The sequence below is a fragment of the Odontesthes bonariensis genome, chromosome 16 (assembly GCF_027942865.1).
Source record: "Odontesthes bonariensis isolate fOdoBon6 chromosome 16, fOdoBon6.hap1, whole genome shotgun sequence".
In the NCBI taxonomy this organism is placed as follows: domain Eukaryota; kingdom Metazoa; phylum Chordata; class Actinopteri; order Atheriniformes; family Atherinopsidae; genus Odontesthes; species Odontesthes bonariensis.
The window spans coordinates 11,260,924-11,286,385 of record NC_134521.1 but is presented as its reverse complement, the minus strand read 5'-3'; the positions used below and the strand labels follow the sequence as shown (position 1 = coordinate 11,286,385).

At 38.3% G+C, this 25,462-nt stretch overlaps 1 protein-coding gene across 1 annotated transcript; it reads left to right on the top strand.

Moving 5' to 3' along the window:
* The first annotated feature begins 14,159 nt into the window (after nt 1–14,159).
* Nucleotides 14,160–25,196, top strand: LOC142402274 (claudin-15-like). The gene is made up of 5 exons (XM_075487865.1): nt 14,160–14,376; nt 23,316–23,480; nt 24,734–24,815; nt 24,905–25,015; nt 25,097–25,196. The coding sequence occupies exons 1-5, from the start codon at nt 14,160–14,162 to the stop codon at nt 25,194–25,196; spliced, it is 675 nt and encodes a 224-aa protein (XP_075343980.1).
* The last annotated feature ends 266 nt before the right edge of the window (nt 25,197–25,462 follow it).

Sequence of the window (25,462 nt, the reverse complement as noted above, 5' to 3'; positions counted from 1 at the left end):
GCACAATTATATTGACATATGAAGTTGTCCTACATTTTTTTAATCAGAGTGGTAGGCAGGAGCTTCATGTAAGGCACATGTATGCAGGTCTTTAATGCTGTGTTTTTTTATACTTTACTTTGTCTGTTGTTGTGGAATCCTCTGATTCCTGACAGGGGGAAGTCTGGCTCCTTTTGGACGGCTTCAAGTGGTTAATGCTGTACTTGTTCTTCAACACTTTCCCTTCCGAATTTGACAGCATGACAAGCTTGCCACTAAGACTGATTATTTGATAAGGTCCAAAGAAATCAGGCTCAATTTGTCCTCCTTTCCTTCCCTGTTTCCTCATATTAAAAAGCAGGACCTCATCACCAACACTGTACGAGATGTCTTTGGGCTTTTTAAGGACTCGATTGGCATAAGCCTTCCTTTGAGATTCCTGGCTGTTTGCTATGTTGTCTGCTGCTTTTGTATTTGCAATCTTCATTGCCTTTTGTTTTTCTTGAACTACCTCATCACACTTGTTTGCATCTGGCAAAACTTCTTCAACGGAAATGCCTCTACCCATTTAGAGAAGTAGTCTGTAGCTGTGAGGATGTATTTAAACCCGTCCCCAGTTATGGGTAAGGGCCCTGTTAAATCTATCCCCACCAGCTCCCAGACAGCAGACACCTATGAAGTAAAACAAAATTACTTTCAGTTCCAGATTGAGGAAATTTACAGCGTTGTACCACAATCAAACCAAATAATAAATGCAAGCAAGCAATATAAACAAGAGGGGATACAAAACCTGGATAATTTTAAGAAGACAATGTATTCAAGAATAATATAAGCAGGAGATAATACAAAAAAATGCATAGAAAGAGTAGTTAGAGAAATGTTGGTTTGGCACTTTAATGACAGTATACTAAATAAGAGTGTTACTACAGGTCTACTGAGTTACCTTAATGCATTGTAGTGGCTCTGAAGTTGCCAAGGGTTTTCCAACCCTCTGGCACTTGTCACATTCCAGCACCTTCAATAATTAACATTTATATAGCTTAATAAAAGTTGAAAGACATAAATAACAAAAATAGAAAAGAAACTTGAGAGAACATACCCAGGTATCAATGTCCAAGCTCATTCCTTTCCAGTAAAATCTGGAGCAAATGGCACTTCTGGTTTTGATTATTCCAGAATGCCCCCCCCATTGGTGAACTGTGAAATTCATGGAAATTTTTTGGAGCATCTTCTTTGGTTCTGATGGCCCTCTTCTGTCCAAAAAAGAGCTCATCATCTGAAGTGAAAATTCATTAAAAAAAAAAAAATCATTACAGATGAATCCATGTACCGCAATAGCTACATTTGAATGCATTTCAGATACTCACCCTTGAGTGTGAATTTTCCGGTGTACCTTCTGAGGTTCTGTCTTTGGGACTTACTATACCCTTCTGGGTATAGTCCCTCAGAAAGGTGCTTGTATATTTTTCTCCAGTTTTCTTCCATTTCTAAAAACAGCATTGCTGTTATTAATTAATCAAATCAAATAAACTCAAATCAAACTTTATTTATATAGCACCTTTCATAATAAAAAAAGCAACACAAAGTGCTTTACATAATAAAATCAATAATCAAATCAATTCTTGCATAAACTCACACACAACATCACACCGACAACCACACTGCACACATACTACCCCCACAACATGAGCAACAATGCATTTTGTGCATGTTAAGCTAACTGCTTGTTAATACGAATGCATTTTGTGCATGTAAAGATAACTGCTTGCATTTTGTGCATGTTAAGCTAACTGCTTGTTAATACGATAAGTGTTTTATTACTTTGCATGTCTTCCAAAAGGAATCAGGATTTTGAGGATGTTACTCACCGTTAGGGTAGCAAATAATTATAAATAATTATGGGCTTGAAAACAAAAACGAATGAAAAATTTCTCCTCGATTTCTCCTACCTTAGTAGGAGAAAGGGTAGCAAAAAATGATGGGCGGGACAACAAAAACTTAGAAAATTGTCTCTGCACATGCGCGCGCATGCGCGCGCATGCGCAAAAACACAAGATAGCATTTCTCGACGAGTAGGAGAAATCGACAGAACAGCGGCTAGCTTGACCATCGTAAATGCACTGCCAGATGAGCGAGTTACAGCAAAGTAAATAAACCATGGAATTCTCTCTCTCTCTCTCGCTCTCTCTCTCTGTGTATATATATAGGCTATAGCAAATAATAATTAACGTTTGGATCAGAATTTCACTTCAAACATCTTGCATAATAAGTTTTGTCAAACATCTTGCATATTCAAGTTCTTGTCGTTTAGAAATCCTGATATGTGAGGTTTTTGAAGGACCTTAGCTCCAAAATTGTACAGTAAAATCTATTGGTTCTTTGTTCAGGCATGACTCAGTGGTACAAAGTATATGTCCATGTACTCTATTACTAAGAATAATTGACATTTGGGTCAACATTTCACTTCAAAGTGCTAACATATGCAAGTTTTGCCCATCATAACATATGAGGTATTAGGACAATTACTCCAAATTTTTACAGTAAAATCTAATAAGTCCTCTTCCAGGCATAACTCAGTGGAGCTGTCAGTATGTCCATGTGATTCATTGTTAAAGGCGGGGTAGGGGATCTTTTTCTGGAACATTTTTTTACATATTGCTTGAAATACTCTTCACACCCCCATTGCAACCAATTAATTAAAAGTTTTGACACAAATATGAAAAGTTTTAGTGGCCTCTAGAACGTACAATCTAGGAAAAACAGTATCCAATCATACTGAACGGACCGTTCACAATGATTGGATACTGATGCCGTCTATCAAACTGCAATCTGCTCCTCCCTCCCCCTCCTTCTCCCTGTGCGCGTACCCTGCTCCGTTAACGTTCAGAAGCTTGGCAGGAAGCTAAACTAGAGCCAGCTTGCCTAGCACCTAGCATTATTAAACGTATAGTTAGCATAAACTAAATACTAAATACTAAATACGGCAACGATCGATGCTTGCTGTCAGAACAGCGCTCGTGCACCTTCGTGCTCGTGCGCGTTCATGTACTCTAGAGGCGTGCCTTCGGGGGAAAAGTGAAGAAAAGGGTTGGGACTTTTTACCTGTGTATTTTCAAAATGCAGCTTCGCTGGACTCAAAATCCAGGATCTCCTACCCTAGCCTGGCGACGCCATCCTACGTACTTCCGCCCAAAGATTTTGGCTCCGCACATAGTCTGGCCAAATCCCCCTACCTCGGTTCGCTCAGTGTTTTGCCAATCAGCAAACAGTTGCGAGTGGTGACGCAGAACTCACGCGCGGAGTCCATTGTAGTCCATATAATTGTAGTTCAACCGCAGCGGAAATAAACATGGCGACGGAAGAACGCTAGAAGCTATCCATGAAGTTGTCTCAACTCTGGAGATCATTACACAATTAAAACGAGAGCAAGAGGAATGCCTCGTCAATTTTGTTAGTGGCAAGGATGTCGTAGCTCTCCTTCCAACTGGCTTTGGGAAAAGTTTGATTTATCAAATGGTACCGGTATAATGAAAGCGGATGTGGGAAGCGTGATTCGCGAGCTAGAGCCTCGCGAGAGTAAGCATGAACCTCGGCGCATAACCAACGTCATTTCTAAACATTATGATTGGTTAAGGGAACTCCGTTACTCCAATGAATTTAAGTTGCTGGGGAAGGTCCCGCCCTCCATGGAAACGGATTCCTCTTGGGTTTTCCCAGACTGTTTGACAGAGTCAACAGTCGGCTTTCGCCCAGGCTACTCCTACCCTACCTTTAATAATAATGAACATCTGGATAAGCACTGTACTTCCAAATACTTGCATATGATTATTGTGTCTGCTAAAATGCAATGTTGTGTTTTTGAAGGACCCTAGCTCCAAAATTGTAAAGTAAAATCTATTGGTTCTTTGTTCAGGCATGACTCAGTGGCACCAAATATATGTCCATGTAATCCATTGCCAAGAATAATTCACATTTGGATCTGAATTTCACTTCAAACATCTTGCATATTCAAGTTTTTTCGATGAGAAATCGTGATATGTGAGGTTTTTGAAGGACCTTAGCTCCAAAATTGTACAGTAAAATCTATTGGTTCCTTTTTCAGGAAGGACTCAGTGGTACCAAATATATGTCCATGTAATCCATTGCCAAGAATAATTGACATTTGGGTCAACATTTCACTTCAAAGTGCTTACATATCCAAGTTTTGCCCATCATAATGTGAGGTATTAGGACAATTACTCCACATTTTTACAGTAAAATCTACTAAGTCCTCTTCCAGGCACAACTCAGTGGAGCTGTCAGTATGTCCATGTGATTCATTGTTAACAATAATGAACATCTGGATAAGCACTGTACTGCAAAATACTTGCATATGATTTTTGTGTCTGCTAAAATGCAATGTTGTGTTTTTGAAGGACCCTAGCTCCAAAATTGTAAAGTAAAATCTATTGGTTCTTTGTTCAGGCATGACTCAGTGGCACCAAATATATGTCCATGTAATCCATTGCCAAGAATAATGGACATTTGGGTCAACACTTCACTTCAAACTGCTTGCATGCTTTTATTTGGCTAAAATACAATGTTAAGTTTCTATATGCCCACAGCTATCTCTGTGGTGATTTTCAAGTTGTTTAACTGCATCATTGTTTAATAATCTGATGCTGAAATCTTGCCGAATGCATGATGTATATGGCCATATATCAACTCAATGGGATTTATAAAATGTCAAATAAAACACGACAGAAGCAACTTTTCGCTACGAAGTTTTATATGGATTACCAGTGCACACCAGTAACCACTCCGGTGAGTTGATTATTTTGAAAACGGACGTTTATGGTGCTTTTACGGACCTTTTAGAATGCCCAATGCTTGCCATTCTGAAGCAGGTTGAGAATCAAAATTAGGCAAATACCGGACACAGATAAACATAAAAAAAGCGGTGAGGGGGGCTTCTAAAACATTGCAGACGACTCAGATATGAGGCTTAATGTTGAAAATACCGCAGTTCTCCTTTAATAGAGATTTAGATCCTCTAACAGGAGAACTTTGTGCCTCCATGAGCTTTGAGTAAATCCCGAAATAAAGTCGCACTTCTGCCAATTTATGATTTTTTGCAAAATTTTGATAAAGTCTGAAACATTTTTGTTCTATTGATTTCCATTATAAATTCCAAACATTTCAGGCAGTAAATAGTGATACATAAGTGTCTTTCCTTGGCTCCTTCCATGTACAATGCTATCTTAGAATAATCTATCTTTTACTTACCTGGGAGAGCAAAAAGAGATGGAAAGTCTCGACAGTTATAGATTCCTGTGGAATCACTAGCACAAGACATCCAGAGGTTCTCATAGATTGTGGAGGTTATAATTACGCTCCCTTCTTGGGTGGACTCTTTCCAATACTTGTCCTCTAGAGATATGAAAACCATAATCCAGGCAACAAAACCTAAGAAAAGTGTTATAACCTCAATGATCTCTTTCATCTTGTCAGTAAATTTCTATTAATAATTGAAAGCAATAAATAGTGCCTCTGTTGTGAGCTCTATTCGCAGCTTCTGTATCTGGTATACATTTTGGGAGTGTGAGAACTGCGGTCAAACCCAGACTAATTTGAACATTGATTTTAAGTCTGCTATTCCCGCCCAAAATTGATGTCATTTCACATACCTGGCAAGTCACCATAGAAATGTAACTATACGATGAGGAGGGTTTTTTTTTTTTTTCAGACGGAGAAGATCTTTTGTAGACACATTTGTATGAATTTGAATGAAAAGAAATAAGTTTAAAAGAGCAGGATTTATGTAAATCTTTTGAACAGATTTTTCTGTCTCACACATTTGAAGCCCTTTTGACCTAAAATGACCTTATTTTACTCAGAATGAGTGTTTTTAAAAAGCCACGAAATAACGCTGACACCACCATGGCAAAATATATGAAAATTTGCAGCTAAATTCAGGATGAAATGAGACAACTGTGGGAAGATTTGATGTGTGTTAGAAATCAGGTTTATTCTTAGAACGAGTATTTTATTTGCTCATATCTTTTTAAACACTTCTCCCTGCGTGCACGTTTGAGGAATTAATTGGTAGCTTGTAATTTTAGGGAGGTTATTTCAAGTTCCATAAGCAAATACTTGTGAGGAAATACTGATGTGAGGACAGAGCAAACACTGAAAGCTGGAGGAAGTGATTGAATGATTTATTGGGGGTAGAAAGAGTCTTTTTAAATACTGGTTAAACTTTAACAAGGTTACGGCAGGACGAAAGATACGTTGGAATCATTGCATTCTGTAAATAATTTCCTTTTTTTTCTTGAGCGAGTGATGTCTGTTCTGTGCAAATATGACTGTTGACTCAGTACAGTGCTGTAGAATCTGGCCAAAGGCCAGGCTCTTCAGACACACCTGTATAATGAATTGGTCTTCAATAAATATGGACTGAACGTATGGGCATGCTCAGAAAAAAAAATCAAGAATAACCATTTATACAATACAGTTTTATTCATAGTTCACATCCGCACAAATTCTCCCAGCACTGTGTGACAGCGTCTTCAAAAGAAAAATCTTAAATGTATAATTTTGTTCGGATAAAACAAATTTAGTTCACAACAAACCATTTATGGTCTATATCTTATCACCTTTAAAGTATCTTGTTGCCCTGCCTTCACATCACAGTTCAAAGTGCTATCTTATGCAGTTCTTACAGTATTGAAGGGCCATTAATACTATAAGTTATAATCTTGCGTCTGTTAATATTTTATTTCCTTGCCCTTCTCTCAGTCTGCTGAAATAGTTATCTGCTTGTGTCTGCATTGACCTCCCAGCTTAAAGGGAAAGTTCACCTAAAACTGTTGTGGAGAAAAGGAGTCGAATACGTGTCGGCCAGCCTTTCAATGGGGAATTTATTGAACAAACCGTCACAGCCAATATGCATACAGAATGTACAAAATGTCCAAAGAGTTCATTTTGCGACACCCTTTTATACCGTCTTGGATCATAACAAGCGTACTTGGCCCTCTCTGGAGGCGCCTAGCTTTCGCATAATCATAAACAAGCTCATTCTAACTATCAACAATATTCATATGAACCAGTCAACAAGGCTCACGATGTAATTCTGACATGTCAAGAGAAATGTCATGACATTTCTCTCCCACATAGTCCCCCCTGAAATCACTTATCAGTGATTTAATAAAGAAATAATCTAAAATGAAAGAAAATCACCCCACATAGTTAATTAAGAATTAATTAACATAATCAACATTAAATTATTCTAATAATTCTACAATCTCAAACAAAGGGAACATTTTGAATAAATGCAAAGGAATATATATATATATATATATATATATATATATATATATATATATATATATGTACCCGAATCACATTAAATGATTAAATGATTGAATTAAATTAAACGATACTGAATTCAACAACAATACAAGTTTTACATTGCCATCACACTTGTCCACTGTTCGCAGTGTATAGGAGCGAAAAACCCTACGGCCCAACCCCACTTGGCGACCGACCACTTTACCAAAGGTCGTACTCCGAACAGTTGACTAACACAACTGGCAATGGACATATTAGTGATCCGTTCTGATTGATACATATAGAATGAATACACCACCATCAAATCAATTAATCACAGTTTTGTACCAACTGTTGCCATCACACTTGTCCACTGTTCGCAGTGCATAGGAGCGCAAAACCCACCGGCTGCTACTTTCGTAACTCATGTTCTTATCTTGAGAAAACTCCCCTACGGCCCCACCCCAGAGAGTTATAGGAAACACTTTTAGTCGAAAAAAGATTTATAGGGGGGAATAAAGTGTGATTTATGACAGGTGACCTTTTGACCTCCGTATGTCCTGTCACATCAAAGGGTTAGCTCACATCAAAGGGTTAGCGATAACAAGTGGTCGGTGGTGGGGGTTAGGGGTGGGTGTTAGTGGGTTCAATATGTTTGAGTAGTAACAGTATTGACAATCAAATCAAATTTATTTGTATAACACATTTCGTGTACAAAACAATTCATAAAATAAAAACAAATCAAGTCAAGTCTTTTGTTGTCAGATACACAGAACAACAGAGTCGGACACTGAAATTCTTAGGACAGGACACCGTACAGCGACTACCATAACAACACATAACATGCCGTAACATGACATGACATAAGTACACTAACAATAAACAGGCAATATAGATATTATAAAATATACATTTTTCGTTAATTACTAGTGCTATACTGAACATATAATACACATAATAGCCTATGCTAATCTAAGATCTATACTAACCTAGAAACCCAAGATAAAAATACAGTATTGTGTAATATTGCATGTTGTAGTGCAAACAGCAGTGGAGGTAGGCATGTGTAGTGTCGAGTGTAAGAAGCATTAAAATATATAAAAAGAATAGAAAGAGAAACAAATAAAATCATTTAAATGAATTTAGAAACAAGCAACTGTCCAGATAAATTAAAATATATCGTGCAGATTCCACACAGACACATGAGAAAAGTAATGTTTTTAACCTGGATTTAAAATTGTCTCCATTTGGTGAAAGTTTAATCTCCACTGGCAGTTTGTTCCACTTGTTTGCAGCATAACAGCTAAATGCTGCTTCTTAGTGTTTTATAAATAAAAAGGTTTATTGGTTAATAGGAATGGTTTAGTTTAAGTAGGTAAACTGTCAAGATTTAAAATGTATGTAGACAGGCTGTAGATAGTTTAAATGCTAATATGTTAAAGTTTACACAAGACTGTCAGACGATTCAAATCGCATTGTAGCAAATCAAGGAGTGAGTTTCCACAGCAGGGGTCCACGGGAACCGTCTGACAGTCTCGTGTAAACTTTAACATATTAGCATTTAAACTATCTACAGCCTGTCTACATACATTTTAAATCTTGACAGTTTACCTACTTAAACTAAACCATTCCTATTAACCAATAAACCTTTTTATTTATAAAACACTAAGAAGCAGCATTTAGCTGTTATGCTGCAAACAAGTGGAACAAACTGCCAGTGGAGATTAAACTTTCACCAAATGGAGACATTTTTAAATCCAGGTTAAAAACATTACTTTTTTCATGTGTCTGTGTGGAATCTGCACGATATCTTTTAATTTATCTGGACAGTTGCTTGTTTTTAAATTCATTTAAATGATTTTATTTGTGGGCTGCACGGTGGTGTGGTGGTTAGCACCGTCGCCTCACAGCAAGAAGGTTCCAGGTTCAACACCCAGCTGGGGCCTTTCTGTGTGGAGTTTGCATGTTCTCCTCGTGTATGCGTGGGTTCTCTCCGGGTACTCCAGCTTCCTCCCACTGTCCAAAAAAATCATGCATGTTAGGTTGATTGGCATCTCTAAATTGTCCTTAGGAGTGAGTGTGAGCGTGCATGGTTGTTTGTCCCGTTTGTCTCTATGTGGCCCTGCGATGGACTGGCGGCCTGGTCAGGTAGTACCCCGCCTCTCGCCCATTGACTGCTGGGCTCCAGCCCGCCCGCGACCCGATCGACGGATTCAGCGGTATAGATAATGGATGGATGGATTTTATTTGTTTCTCTTTCTATTCTTTTTATATATTTTAATGCTTCTTACACTCGACACTACACATGCCTACCTCCACTGCTGTTTGCACTACAACATGCAATATTACACAATATTGTATTTTTATCTTGGGTTTCTAGGTTAGTATAGATCTTAGATTAGCATAGGCTATTATGTGTATTATATGTTCAGTATAGCACTAGTAATTAACGTCAAATGTATATTTTATAATATCTATATTGCCTATTTATTGTTAGTGTACTTATGTCATGTCATGTTACGGCATGTTATGTGTTGTTATGGTAGTCGCTGTACGGTGTCCTGTCCTAAGAATTTCAGTGCCCGACTCTGTTGTTCTGTGTATCTGACAACAAAAGACTTGACTTGATTTGCTTTTATTTTATTTTATTTTATTTTATGAATTGTTTTGTACACGAAATGTGTTATACAAATACATTTGATTTGATTGTCAATACTGTTACTACTCAAACATATTGAACCCACTAACACCCACCCCTAACCCCCACCACCGACCACTTGTTATCGCTAACCCTTTGATGTGAGCTAACCCTTTGATGTGACAGGACATACGGAGGTCAAAAGGTCACCTGTCATAAATCACACTTTATTCCCCCCTATAAATCTTTTTTCGACTAAAAAGTGTTTCCTATAACTCTCTGGGGTGGGGCCGTAGGCGAGTTTTCTCAAGATAAGAACATGAGTTACGAAAGTAGCAGCCGGTGGGTTTTTCGCTCCTTTGCACTGCGAACAGTGGACAAGTGTGATGGCAACAGTTGGTACAAAACTGTGATTAATTGATTTGATGGTGGTGTATTCATTCTATGTGTATTATCCAAGGGAGTAACTTTGATTTTGACATTAGTGGGGACATAAAAGTGCAGTTTTTTTTTTTTTTTTTTGCATTACCAATCATAAGTTAATGGCATGCAGATGCTATATGTTAACGAGCCATCCTAATTTTTAGGGAGTTGGTCTTTAAATCACAGGGTTGCAAGCTCAAATCCCACGATTAGGCTACCTCTGTTTACACCTGGAGTGACCTTGAGCAAAACAACTAACCCAACAATTCTCCAGAGACTGCAGTCTCATTATTGGTTACATGTAACCAATAATGTGTTCTTATAAGTCGCTTTGGATAAAAAAAAAGTCAGCTAAGTGTTATGCAATGTAACTCATATAATGCAGGGTATCTGCACATTTTTTAATCAACAAATTTAATGACTTTTAAGACCTTTTTAAGACCTCTAAGAATAAAAATTAAGACCATTACCACGGCAAAAATATATATAAAAACTACACTCTAGGCTGTTCGGTGTTGAAAAAAAGTCCAGTGTGAAATGTGTGCTTCAGTGATACTGAATCAGTGTGTCAAAACGATCGCATAAAATTTGAACACACAAGGGAACACCACACACTACAGGACAATCGTGCCCAATTGTCACACCTCTGCGAAGGAGCGTGTTTTCGCTGCCATTTGTCTGTCTGTTTGTCTGAGGCTCTGAGCAAAATAAATCCATAATTGAACCTAATTTTCGATTTATGTCTACTGTGCTTTTACAACTAGCAAAACGATTTTACTACCCAAGTTAACTTAAACCAGAACTTTGGACGACTCACGTGAAGCACAGACTGGTTTATGCAATAGTCAGCTGTCCATATATGGACTGTGACTTTGCAGCATAAACCACACGACAAAATCAAATTTCCTTCGGGATTAATAAAGTATCTCTAATCTAATCAAATAAATTAAAACGAGCACAGACCGCTCATACAGTCAATGGCACGTAGCCTACCCATAGAAAAAATACACACTCTCACACACATCATACAACCTATCGACTGCTAACAACCATGATCAGTAACCCACACAAACCCAGACACATAATGGCTCGGCGGCCAGCAATCGGATAAACCAATGAAGTGAATCAATCCTGTGAAAGAATGAAAACAAGTGAATGAAACCTGCACTCACCCATTATGAAGTTAACTCTGCACCTCCATAATCTTGCCCCTGCTCAGGTCAGGTATGTTTGGTAACGTTACTGCGGCTAGCATTAGCAACTAGGCTGCTAGGCTTGCTAAATCGGTAAACATTAGGCTACAGAAGAAAGCTAGTCTTTTTAGCTACGTTATATTATCACCTTTCTTCTCGGCTATAAGTTAACCTGTGTTTACGGCCACTGGCCCTAACCTGACGCGCTAGCTGTCAAATCACCGGAAGTTTTCACCGGAAGTACTGGCGCACACACAAAACGTCAGCGGTCGCCATTATTGTGCACAGAGCGATAGAAAATCGTCTCTCTACACATATCTTTCTTTAATTTCGCCCAGATGCAATTTAATGCCACTCTTCGAATATCGGCGAAATTTAAGACATTTTAAGACCTTAAAAAAAGTCTTTTTTATTTAAGACTTTTTAATACTTTTTAAGGATCCGCGGAGACCCTGCAGTAGGGGGCTGAATATTGGTAGGGACGTGACCCTAGCGTCCCTACCCAAAATTACGCCCTTGGTATTATCAATCAGAACGTATCACTAATATGTCCATTGCCAGTTGTGTTAGTCAACTGTTCGGAGTACGACCTTTGGTAAAGTGGTCGGTCGCCAAGTGGGGTTGGGCCGTAGGGTTTTTCGCTCCTATACACTGCGAACAGTGGACAAGTGTGATGGCTATGTAAAACTTGTATTGTTGTTGAATTCAGTATCGTTTAATTTAATTCAATCATTTAATCATTTAATCATTTAATGTGATTCGGGTACATATATATATATTCCTTTTCATTTATTCAAAATGTTCCCTTTGTTTGAGATTGTAGAATTATTAGAATAATTTAGTGTTGATTATGTTAATTAATTCTTAATTAACTATGTGGGATGATTTTCTTTCATTTTAGATTATTTCTTTATTAAATCACTGATAAGTGATTTCAGGGGGGACTATGTGGGAGAGAAATGTCATGACATTTCTCTTGACATGTCAGAATTACATCGTGAGCCTTGTTGACTGGTTCATATGAATATTGTTGATAGTTAGAATGAGCTTGTTTATGATTATGCGAAAGCTAGGCGCCTCCAGAGAGGGCCAAGTACGCTTGTTATGATCCAAGACGGTATAAAAGGGTGTCGCAAAATGAACTCTTTGGACATTTTGTGAACATTCTGTATGCATATTCCCTGTGACGGTTTGTTCAATAAATTCCCCATTGAAAGGCTGGCCGACACGTATTCGACTCCTTTTCTCCACAACAGTTTTAGGTGAACTTTCCCTTTAAGCTGGGAGGTCAATGCAGACACAAGCAGATAACTATTTCAGCAGACTGAGAGAAGGGCAAGGAAATAAAATATTAACAGACGCAAGATTATAACTTATAGTATTAATGGCCCTTCAATACTGTAAGAACTGCATAAGATAGCACTTTGAACTGTGATGTGAAGGCAGGGCAACAAGATACTTTAAAGGTGATAAGATATAGACCATAAATGGTTTGTTGTGAACTAAATTTGTTTTATCCGAACAAAATTATACATTTAAGATTTTTCTTTTGAAGACGCTGTCACACAGTGCTGGGAGAATTTGTGCGGATGTGAACTATGAATAAAACTGTATTGTATAAATGGTTATTCTTGATTTTTTTTTCTGAGCATGCCCATACGTTCAGTCCATATTTATTGAAGACCAATTCATTATACAGGTGTGTTTGAAGAGCCTGGCCTTTGGCCAGATTCTACAGCACTGTACTGAGTCAACAGTCATATTTTCACAGAACAGACATCACTCGCTCAAGAAAAAAAAGGAAATTATTTACAGAATGCAATGATTCCAACGCATCTTTCGTCCTGCCGTAACCTTGTTAAAGTTTAACCAGTATTTAAAAAGACTCTTTCTACCCCCAATAAATCATTCAATCACTTCCTCCAGCTTTCAGTGTTTGCTCTGTCCTCACATCAGTATTTCCTCACAAGTATTTGCTTATGGAACTTGAAATAACCTCCCTAAAATTACAAGCTACCAATTAATTCCTCAAACGTGCATGCAGGGAGATGTGTTTAAAAAGATATGAGCAAATAAAATACTCGTTCTAAGAATAAACCTGATTTCTAACACACATCAAATCTGCCCACAGTTGTCTCATTTCATCCTGAATTTAGCTGCAAATTTTCATATATTTTGCCATGGTGGTGTCAGCGTTATTTCGTGGCTTTTTAAAAACACTCATTCTGAGTAAAATAAGGTCATTTTAGGTCAAAAGGGCTTCAAATGTGTGAGACAGAAAAATCTGTTCAAAAGATTTACATAAATCCTGCTCTTTTAAACTTATTTCTTTTCATTCAAATTCATACAAATGTGTCTACAAAAGATCTTCTCCGTCTGAAAAAAAAAAAAACCCTCCTCATCGTATAGTTACATTTCTATGGTGACTTGCCAGGTATGTGAAATGACATCAATTTTGGGCGGGAATAGCAGACTTAAAATCAATGTTCAAATTAGTCTGGGTTTGACCGCAGTTCTCACACTCCCAAAATGTATACCAGATACAGAAGCTGCGAATAGAGCTCACAACAGAGGCACTATTTATTGCTTTAAATTATTAATAGAAATTTACTGACAAGATGAAAGAGATCATTGAGGTTATAGCACTTTTCTTAGGTTTTGTTGCCTGGATTATGGTTTTCATATCTCTAGAGGACAAGTATTGGAAAGAGTCCACCCAAGAAGGGAGCGTAATTATAACCTCCACAATCTATGAGAACCTCTGGATGTCTTGTGCTAGTGATTCCACAGGAATCTATAACTGTCGAGACTTTCCATCTCTTTTTGCTCTCCCAGGTAAGTAAAAGATAGATTATTCTAAGATAGCATTGTACATGGAAGGAGCCAAGGAAAGACACTTATGTATCACTATTTACTGCCTGAAATGTTTGGAATTTATAATGGAAATCAATAGAACAAAAATGTTTCAGACTTTATCAATATTTTGCAAATAATCATAAATTGGCAGAAGTGCGACTTTATTTCGGGATTTACTCAAAGCTCATGGAGGCACAAAGTTCTCCTGTTAGAGGATCTAAATCTCTATTAAAGGAGAACTGCGGTATTTTCAACATTAAGCCTCATATCTGAGTCGTCTGCAATGTTTTAGAACCCCCCCTCACCGCTTTTTTTATGTTTATGTGTCTCCGGTATTTGCCTAATTTTGATTCTCAACCTGCCTCAGAATGGCAAGCATTGGGCATTCTGAAAGGTCCGTAAAAGCACCATAAACGTCCGTTTTCAAAATAATCAACTCACCGGAGTGGTTACTGTTGTGCACTGGTAATCCATATCAAATTTCGTAGCGAAAAGTTGCTTCTGTCGTGTTTTATTTGACATTTTATAAATCCCATTGAGTTGTATTAAAGACTGGATGTTCGAGTTCGGTAAAGTTGGAAAGATATTGGCAGATTCGGACTTCCGGGATCAATAACTCAGAAGTGAAACGTTGTTAAAACACAAAACAAGAATATTTTCAACCGTAGTAAGACAGACAAGGAGCTACAACCTAACTTTCATCAAAACGAGCCATCCTCGGAGCCACACCAATAACATCAGTGTTTATGTGCAGCCGGCTTGAGAGCAGCGAGCAGGGACCGTCTACAAAGTGCAACCCAAGAGACACGTTACAAAAAAGAATCAATAAATATTCAATAACTTCACTAGGATACAGTGTAGTGTCACCAAACTCACTACACGCTTCACTGGCCTCCTACAGATTACACTACAACTCTTGGTTTGAAAGAAATTCAGTTTTCAGAATTTCTGGGAATTTTTATTAGAAATATTATTATTATTATTAACACCAAAGAAAGACACTATTTGGTATTGTGTACTGTGCAACCCTAAATAAAGATGCTAAGACCAATGAAGGGTTTGGTGACACTGCACTGTATCATCATGAAGTTATTGATTAATTACTGATTAATATTCCTAATAAAAATTCCCAGAAATTATGAAAAATGTTTGTTTTTTTGTCAAAACCAAGAGTTGTAGTGTAATCTGTAGGAGGCCAGTGAAGCGTGTAGTGAGTTTGGTGACACTGCACTGTATCATCATGAAGTTATTGATTAATATTCCTAATAAAAAATTCCCATAAATTATGAAAAAATATATTTTTTTCAAACCAAGAGTTGTAGTGTAATCTGTAGGAGGCCAGTGAAGCGTGTAGTGAGTTTGGTGACACTACACTGTATCCTAGTGAAGTTATTGAATATTTATTGATTCTTTTTTGTAATGTCTTAGCCTGGAAAACCAGCGCCAACTGCTGGACGGCAAAATGTTTTGCCTGCGGTTGGGTCTGGCCTCGATCCACTTGTCATTTTGAAAATACTGCCCTGAATCTGGCAGATGGCAACTAAACCAATCACAACGCAGAGATGTGTTTTGAATCAACGCGGGCGGGCCAGAGGGTTCTGGTGCGGGGTTTTGAGGGAGTGATGACAGAGCAGTGCGACGTTGGGCAGTGGAAGCGAACATAGACAAGCGAAAGCACAACAAGAAAGATGGCGGCGGCAATGGAACAGTGCTCGTTTGATTCAGCCTTGGCACACAGCCATTATAACGAACAGCCTTGCCACTCTGTATTAAGCCCCATTGTACCGGCTTTTTGGCTGCAGTTCCACCAGAATTCCACTGGGAGCGTCGGTGGAGACCAGAATGAATGGGCCCAATGGCGCTAGATGCTACAAATGGTCAGTTTCACCTAAGTCTCCTCAAGAGCGCTCAGATTTGAAGTAGTTTCTGAGAGCTCAACATGGGTTTCAAGTAAAAAATCTACTGAACGAGTACATATATCCCTTTGATTTCTTACAGGTTGGCTTCTTGTTGTCCACAACGCGCTAGCATTGTGCTAATGACAGCTGGTCGACCAGCTATGTATGACGTCATATACACTTCAAATCCTTTTTTTAAGCAAATGAGTGGCTCTAAAAATCTAAAACTCAGCCATGGGTATTTTCTAAACACCCTCTTTCGAAAACAACATTCGAATTACTAGAGAAAAAATTATATCTTGAGATAAGGGCACGAAAGGGCGTATAGCTCCATAGGACTCCAATCAAAAGATATTCGACAGATATTCACAATAAGGAAATAAGGTGTCTTTTTTTCCCCCCAATACCTCCCAAGCCTTGTGACCTAGTGACTCCAAACCAATGCAGAATAGTTCTCCTATGTAGTACCAACCACACACATCTTTTTATACATAAATTGTATGCACACTCTATTTTATATGATTTTTTAAAGGAAAAGCCATTATTTCCTATAGGGAATGGTCTCTTTTTTTCAATACCTCCCAAGCCATGTGACCTAGTGACTCCAAACCAATGCAGAATAGTTCTCCTATGTAGTACCAACCACACACACCTTTTTTACATCAATTGTATGCACACGCTATTTTATATGATTTTTTTTTTAAGAATCCCATTCATTTCTTATGGAAACAGCTGTTTGCTCAATAGCTTCCATGTTATGGAACCCAAAAACCCCTAACCAATGAAGAACTGTTCTGCTATATGGCACTAATAATATTGCCAGTGTCCTTTCCTATGCTGAATTTTGCTGGGAAGGTAGCATAAAGAAGAGGGATGTTGGATGACTTGACAGGCTGGTAAACAGAGCTGTAGTTGGCATAGAGCTAGTCCATACTTCTCAATAAATTCTATTTAACAAGTGTGTTTATGGGAATTTTTGACCATTCTTTCAGAAGGGCATTTATGAGGTCACACACTGATGTTGGATGTAATATTGGATAATGTAATATTTATGGATATCATAACTCTGAATATTTGTTTGGATATCATCATATTAAGGGAAAGAAGACAATGAGAGAGAGACAGGTACACCAACAGGACCACCAACAGTTGAAGCAAGTGACAGGGAAAGTGACAGTGAAAACAAGCAACATTCAGGGACAAAGACAAGGGAGACAAAATACAGCTAAGTGCACATTTCAAGGATGTGAGGCAGTTTATACGTTCAGCAGGAAAAGCCCACCAAAACAAAAGTCAAAGAATGTTACCATCATGGTGACACGGTTTGGGGAAGTCGGCCACCTTCAGTCATAGAGAAAATGTAGGCCTGCAAGATATCTGCGGAGAGGAAAGATCGTGAAAGCAGTAAAAAGGGGTGTGAGCAACTGCTATTATGAATTGTTGAAAAACACACCTGTGGAAGAGATCATGGCTGGTAATCTAACCAGAAGCCTCACAAAGGATGTCTTGAAAAAAATATCTTCTGAGATCAGAAATGTTGCAAGACTTCACAATGATCAATTTTTGGAAGTAATGCTCACTCAGAGGATAATCCGAGAGAGTGGTCGGCATGCCTCATCGAACGGCTATCTACAGCTACTTCAGATTGACCCTTTTGCGATCCACTTATATACTGGCACAGGCCTGCAAATATTGGCTGAACATTTGAGAGGACCCATGCCCACTACCCTCTACCTTGATGCGACCGGTGGGGTAGTTCAGAAAGTCCCCAATCAGTCCAAAAGAGTGCTATATTATGCCCTGGTTCTGCCTGGAATGGGAAAGGACAAGCCACCTTTGCCAGTTGCAGAGTTTGTTACTAACAGCCATAGTGTTCCATCAATAACCCACTGGCTTATGGAGTTCAAGAGAAGGCTGTCCCACATTACCAGGAGAAAAATTGCACAATTAGAGACAGATTATAGCTGGGCGTTGATGAACAGTGTGCTCATCTCTTTTAATCAAGAGAATGTCTCTGCATACCTTTGCAGAGCTTTTCAGATTGTGTCGGGACAAAGCAAAGACATTCCAAATTTCACGGTGCTCCATTTGTGCTCTGCACACATACTGAAGGCAGTCTCCCAGGCCTTTGGGAGAAATACTAGTGACAGAGGCATAAAGGAATATGCAACATACAGTTTTGTGTACCTGCTAAACTGCACAAACATGCCAGAAGCCGTTGAGGTTTTTTACCACATGTGTGTGCTGTTTGATGCTGAACAGGTGACCGACACAGTTAACATCAGTGAAAGGTACCTGCGTAAGTGTATTTTGCAGAGTCGTGACGTGGATGTTGAAGAGACACATGAAGAGAGCAAGGTTTGGTTTGGTGAAGCACAATATTTTGGGGAAAAAGAAATATCTCAGACCCGCAGAATTTGTTTTGAAAATGTTTAGCTCTGTTCAGGGAAGGTATGTCGAACACATAATTCAACATAGCCTGCCAATCGAAATATTGGACAGAAATGCTCAAAGCTCTGTTGAGCCAGAAGATGACCCAGAAGAGGAGTGGTGTAAGAGGGACTCCTCTTCTGGCAGCTCAAAGCACAAGTCCAAATATTTCAACCCTCCTACAAATCTTCCCAACCCCAAAAACAAGACTAAGAACAAGAAGAAAACTAAAGTGGAGCAAAATCAACGGGTTGAAGATGCACATGTAAGTAATGTAAAGTTTTTAAATGACAGGTGTAACATAAAGGTCATGAAATACATGAGTAGGTAAATGTTTGTGTTTTATTTTTTCCACATCCTTGCCACAGGTAGAGACAATGAGGATACAATAGAATCATTGTTGTATAGCAGCTCACATTTCACAACATAGACTTAAAGCATAGATCATAGACCTTAATTGCTGCCTAATTACTTGATTGACTTTCAGCTAACCTTGCTGTGGAAAAATAGGGCAACAGAGTTGATTGTTGCAGTACTGCCATCACAAGTGAAAGGTCGGACCATCTTCATCCACCATACTGAGCTACAGTCACTACGACCCCACCTGTGGTTGACAGGAGAAGTAGGCATATTAAAAGTTCTTCCTCTCACTGCTTGTCTAACTGTCTTTCAGTTTATCCACTCTCTCTCTCACACACTCTCACACACGCACTCTCTCTCTCACGCACGCACTCTCTCTCTCACACACACACTTTCTCTCTCTCACACACTCTCACGCACGCACACGCACACACACACGCCTCCCTACAAAAGCTGAAAATGAATGATACCGAAGACAATTATGGGATAGGCTTCCTATTTGTATAGATGTTACACACCGAAATTGAACAGTCCATAATGCAGACAGGACCGACAGGACCAATCATCAAAATTTCAGTGTCAACCACTCTATTTCATCTTAGACAACCCAGAAACTCTACTCTACTACTCTGAGTGAGTGGTGATCTCATGATACATGAACAATATAGGCCAGAATTATTATTCAATTCAATGTCCAAAAAAAGTAGTTTACGTTCATATGGCGATGTTATGTGTTAATATTAATCAAACATTATGTTGTGTTTATCAGATAATGCATGGATTGATGCATCTCAGTGCCTATACATACAGTGTGGTGGACACCATCTACTTGATGGACCATTACACTGCAGGTGTGATTTTGTTTGGTGACAGAGCTACAGTACACCGCCAAAGTTTACCTAAGGTAATATGTTCAGTGTCTGTTTGTACATTTGATGTGTTTGTTGTGTGATGGTAATTTACTATAGTGCATGAAATAGCTGTGATGAGAATCTTCAAGTCCTCTTCACAAGGAAAAACTATGCATTTTCACTGTATGAAAGCGTACTTGTTTTATAAAAAAAAATATTTACACAAGATATAGATCATGATACTGTATTTGCCATAGGCAAACAACGAACTATGTTCAAACACGTTCATCAAATCATCATTGTTCTTTTCATGTTGTCCTGTAGGTAAACTTTGAAAACTACAACGCAATTCTGTCATTCGTCCATGTGAATAATAATCATTGGAACATGCTGGTTTGTTGCTTTGTTGCTTTCTTAATTTTTTTCCATTCAGATATTTGTTTTCACATAGTGAAATAAATTATTATTACAGTATACCCTCTCTTCTTTCAAAGTACATTCATGCAAACTCTGGCACAGTGTTTCAATTGGATCCTTCACCAGCATCCTCTGAGCTTGAGGACTCCACACATGCCGCCCAGAGACTACAGTAAATATTCAAACTAGGATTCCAAACATTTAAAGTCAATCATGTGTACTTTTATTCAACAATGGCGGCTGTTTGTGGGAAGTCAGACAGAGATATTTTTGAAGATCTGTCCATATCCCTCATAATTGAAATGAACTACATTGTATCTGTGAATGGACAACGTTTGGTAGCACCTAAAGAAAAGTGTCACATTTCTTCAGAGAATACTTGAAGATGAAAAGAACACGTCATGGGAAAACTGACTGGGTGGATGTTCAGTGGAAAGGAGGAGTAATGCCCCACCCAGTGCAAAGGGATGGTTACAGCTGTGGTGTTATTGTTGTCAAAGTAAGTTGATCTGTGTAGTATAAAGGAAACATGATGGTTTCTTTCATGTTTGCGGTGGTGGAAATAAGGTTCTATTTTGATGTTTCTGCACACATGGAAGATTTCTGTAATTCCTCCCCACCAAGCATGTGTTGACAAATGGTTTAGTTATCTTTTAAAAGAGAAAGACAATTTCAATAACTGCAGTGTTGTTCATTTAGATGGCGAGAGCAATGATGGAAGCCTTCCCTCAACTCCACAAAATGAAGTTTGAAACCTCAAGGAAAGCCATGGAAGAAGTGAGGAGAGAAATGGCTCTCCAAGTCCTTGAGGCGTCAGGTATATAGAGTATCTACAACATATTTGAGTAACTTAAAGGCTCTCCACATATATTCAGATTAAATGTGTCATACAAATACGCTTTCTTTCAGTCTTTGATGAGGAAACATGCTCAATTGTGTGGTTCTGACAAGCCCCCTGGACATGCACTTTCTGTTACAGACTGGGTGAGTTGTTGTGAGCAGCAGTTAAATGTCTTGGTCCCCAATCTCTTTAAAGTAACAAGTAACATAAGGCATTACTCTGGGCAGGGAGTAACTAAGAAAAGTAATGCATTACATTTTTAAAATGAGCATATGAGCAATATGTAATGAATATTTTTTGAGCAACTTCCCCAATGCTGGTGATACCAGTTAAACTTAAGTGTCCTACCACTGACAAAATCATATACATTAATAAATCATGAATTATTTTTTCAATTCAACAGATCCAGTGTGATAAATGTGACAGGTGGTTCCATACCCAGTGCTTGAACATGGACAAGAGGAAGTTGAGTCAAGTCAAGAAAAGGCAATGGCTGTGTGTGTTATGCCGCTGACAAGGTTGAGGAAAAAACTTTCTTTCTTTTCAAATATCAGCACGCAATGTGGGGCTAAAGTAGTTAGACAGACAGGGGCTTGCCTTTGGTTTGGTTTTGGTTTGTTTGTGTTTAGGTTATATATAAATAAATAAAGTAAATTCAATAGAATGTGCATACAATTGATTTAAAAAAAGGTGTGTGGTTGGTACTACATAGGAGAACTATTCTGCATTGGTTTGGAGTCACTAGGTCACATGGCTTGAGAGGTATTGAAAAAAAGAGACCATTCCCTATAGGAAATAATGGCTTTTCCTTAAAAAAATCATATAAAATAGAGTGTGCATACAATTGATCTATGAAAAGGTGCGTGTGGTTGGTACTACATAGGAGAACTATTCTGCATTGGTTTGGAGTCACTAGGTCACATGGCTTGGGAGGTATTGAAAAAAAAGACCATTCCCTATAGGAAATAATGGCTTGTCCTTTAAAAAAAAAATCATATAAAATAGAGTGTGCATACAATTTATGTATAAAAAGATGTGTGTGGTTGGTACTACATAGGAGAACTATTCTGCATTGGTTTGGAGTCACTAGGTCACATGGCTTGGGAGGTATTGAAAAAACATTCTAAAACATTGCAGACGACTCAGAAAAGAGGCTTAATGTTGAAAATACTGCAGTTATCCTTTAACTGTTCAAAATAATCACAAAAATGATTGTGCCATTCAAACCAATACGTCTGGCTTGCGACACCAACATTCTTTTTTATGGATGCGTAAATGTGTTATCAAAGTTCACATCAATTACATAGGACATGACTGTATTGCTCTATTGCTACTTTATGCTGAAAACAGTTTCTAAGGCACTGTGTAAGTGATCTGCATTATATCTTCCTGTTAACAGGTGATAATCACATTTTGCATTGGTATGAAAGCTGTTTTCAACTCTTGTTCCAGAGAGTTGGTACTTCACTCTATCTAAAGATTTCATGTAATTTACAACTGCACCATTATACCTTTGTCTTTAGAGAAGTCCATAGACCTAAAACAATTAAGCCAAATGGTTCCTTGTCTTGGGCTGCACGGTGGTGTGGTGGTTAGCACCGTCACCTCACAGCAAGAAGGTTCCAGGTTCAACACCCAGCTGGGGCCTTTCTGTGTGGAGTTAGCATGTTCTCCCCGTGTATGCGTGGGTTCTCTCCGGGTACTCAGGCTTCCTCCCACTGTCCAAAAAAAAAATCATGCATGTTAGGTTGATTGGCATCTCTAAATTGTTCTTAGGAGTGAGCGTGAGCGTGCATGGTTGTTTGTCTCGTTTGTCTCTATGTGGCCCTGCGATGGACTGGCGGCCTGTTCAGGTTGTACCCCGCCTCTCGCCCATTGACTGCTGGGATAGGCTCCAGCCCGCCCGCGACCCGATCGACGGATTCAGCGGTATAGATAATGGATGGATGGGTTCCTTGTCTTTGTGTGTCAGTTTAAACCATTTGGAACGCATCAAATATTTTTTGGTGCTCCACAGATCTGCTTTTACTACCAGACATAACTGGTGTTATATATATATATATTTTTTTACATGGAACTTCTATGTGTATACAGAATGCATCAACTAATGTTTTCCCACAGGATACATCCAGGCCTCCCGAGCACTGATGATCACTTCCATCGTGTTTGGAACGTTCGGGCTCGTGGCGACTCTTGTTGGAATGCAGTGCTCTAAAATAGGCGCGGACAACTACGTTCTCAAGGGAAGGATTGCGGCAATTGGAGGCGTGTTCTTTCTACTTCAAGGTATATACCTTTCAATCCACGCATCTTAAATGAGCATTGTACTTCGAAATGACTTCAAACTGCACAAAAATGTCTGAGCTTGCATTAGAAATCTTTCAAAATATATTCATGCAAAACTATCTACACACACATACATACACACATATATATATATATATATATATATATATATATATACGTATGTATATGTGTGTGTGTGTAGATAGATACATGCATACCCTGAACTAATCTGTCCAAAAAACACTTGGGTAAGTAAACATGTCTGCTGCTCTAACCTCTGTGTACAGAAGACAAGCTATCAGCAAATGGCTGACCAGTTAAAAAGGTTATCACTAATCTAACAAACCAACCCGTCGACAGAGAGCCTCATATTAAAAAAAGGTCGATGAATTCTGAATGTATCAGTCACACAATGTAAAATACAAGGCCAGCATTAACTAACTCGGGATCTAATGGACAAAGAAATTGCTCTTTATTAAATTCTGTCTGAAATTCTGTTGTGTTTGTTTGACTTTGAGAAGCGCCGATCTGTTAAACTGAAACATGCAGAATTGGTATATAAACCTTTTAAACTCCCTTTGTCTTAATCTATCTTTTCTTCTTATACACTGAAAAAAGTGACTTTTGGTGAAGTAAACTCTATTAGAATAACTGTCATGATTTCTACCTTGTATTTTTAAGATTCAGTAAGAACTAGAGCTTCTTAAGTAAAATTAAACATTTTATTAACGTAATACATGAATTATGGGGGAAGAGTAAGTTTTACTTAGGTTTCCTCATACAATTTAAATGTTTAATAGTTGTATGTACATAAACCTAGAAATACTACATAAACTTTACTCTGAAAGTGTATCGTTAAAATCTACTAAGTTACTTCATAACAGCAAATACTACAGAAATATAAAATTTACTTAAAATTTTGAGTAAAATTATGTTCCTGCCAATGAAAAACAAGTAGACTTTACCTAATTTGTTTAAATAAATATAACTTAAAACTTAGATGTAATTAAGTAAATGTTACTTAATATCTTCAAAACTGTTATGTTTTATGGTAAGTAAAATTTACTTGATACTGGCAAGTGAGTGTTACTTAATATTGCAGCATTAAATATTACTTAAATCATTTGAGTGAAAATATTTACAAAGGATTTTTTAGGTAAATCTTATGAGTTGTTTTTTCAGTGTATGAGTAGTATCTGCAAATGTAATAATATTCAACGTGACTGACGTTGACCACCTTTCGTGTTTTAAAGGGATTTGCACCATGATTACGGTCTCTTGGTATGCAGCCAACATCACACAGGAGTTCTTCAACGACTTTTATTTTGGAATCAAGTAAGTCCCCATGAGCTGAGTCAGTGATTCAAAGGGCTGAAACTCCTTCATGCACAGCAGAATATAAGAGAAGCTTTATTCTATCACAGGTATGAGATAGGAGAGGGCCTGTATATCGGCTGGGCTTCAGCAGTTCTTGCCATCTGTGGAGGCTCCTGCCTGCTGTGTTCGTGTAAATTCAAATCCCCCAGTGAAAAAACGTGAGTATCTGTCTAAAACCTTAAATCCATTGGGAAGCTGCTCTATATGGTCTTAAATGACACACATCTTCTGTGCTTTAGCTCATATCCGTACCAGCCGACCTCCAGAGGACACGTGCTGTCGACTGTGGCAGCATCTCAAATTGCACCGAGCAACTACGGGAGAAATGCCTACGTCTGAGGGCTCACTCACATTCATTTAGCGCTTTACATGACAATGAAGGATGAATTACTCTAAATAAAATACATTACAATAACATTCAATCCTCTCATCCTTTTGATTTTTTTACGCTGAAGTATGTAAAGTTTGTCCTAATTGAAAAGGTGTTTGTTTGCTATGCACATATGATCTAGATCTGTATCAGAATTTGTTTAAAAAAGATTCAAATTGCGCCCTGTTCCTTATTGATGTCTTTTCAGTAGAATGGTGACAAGCTCAAAAAGCTT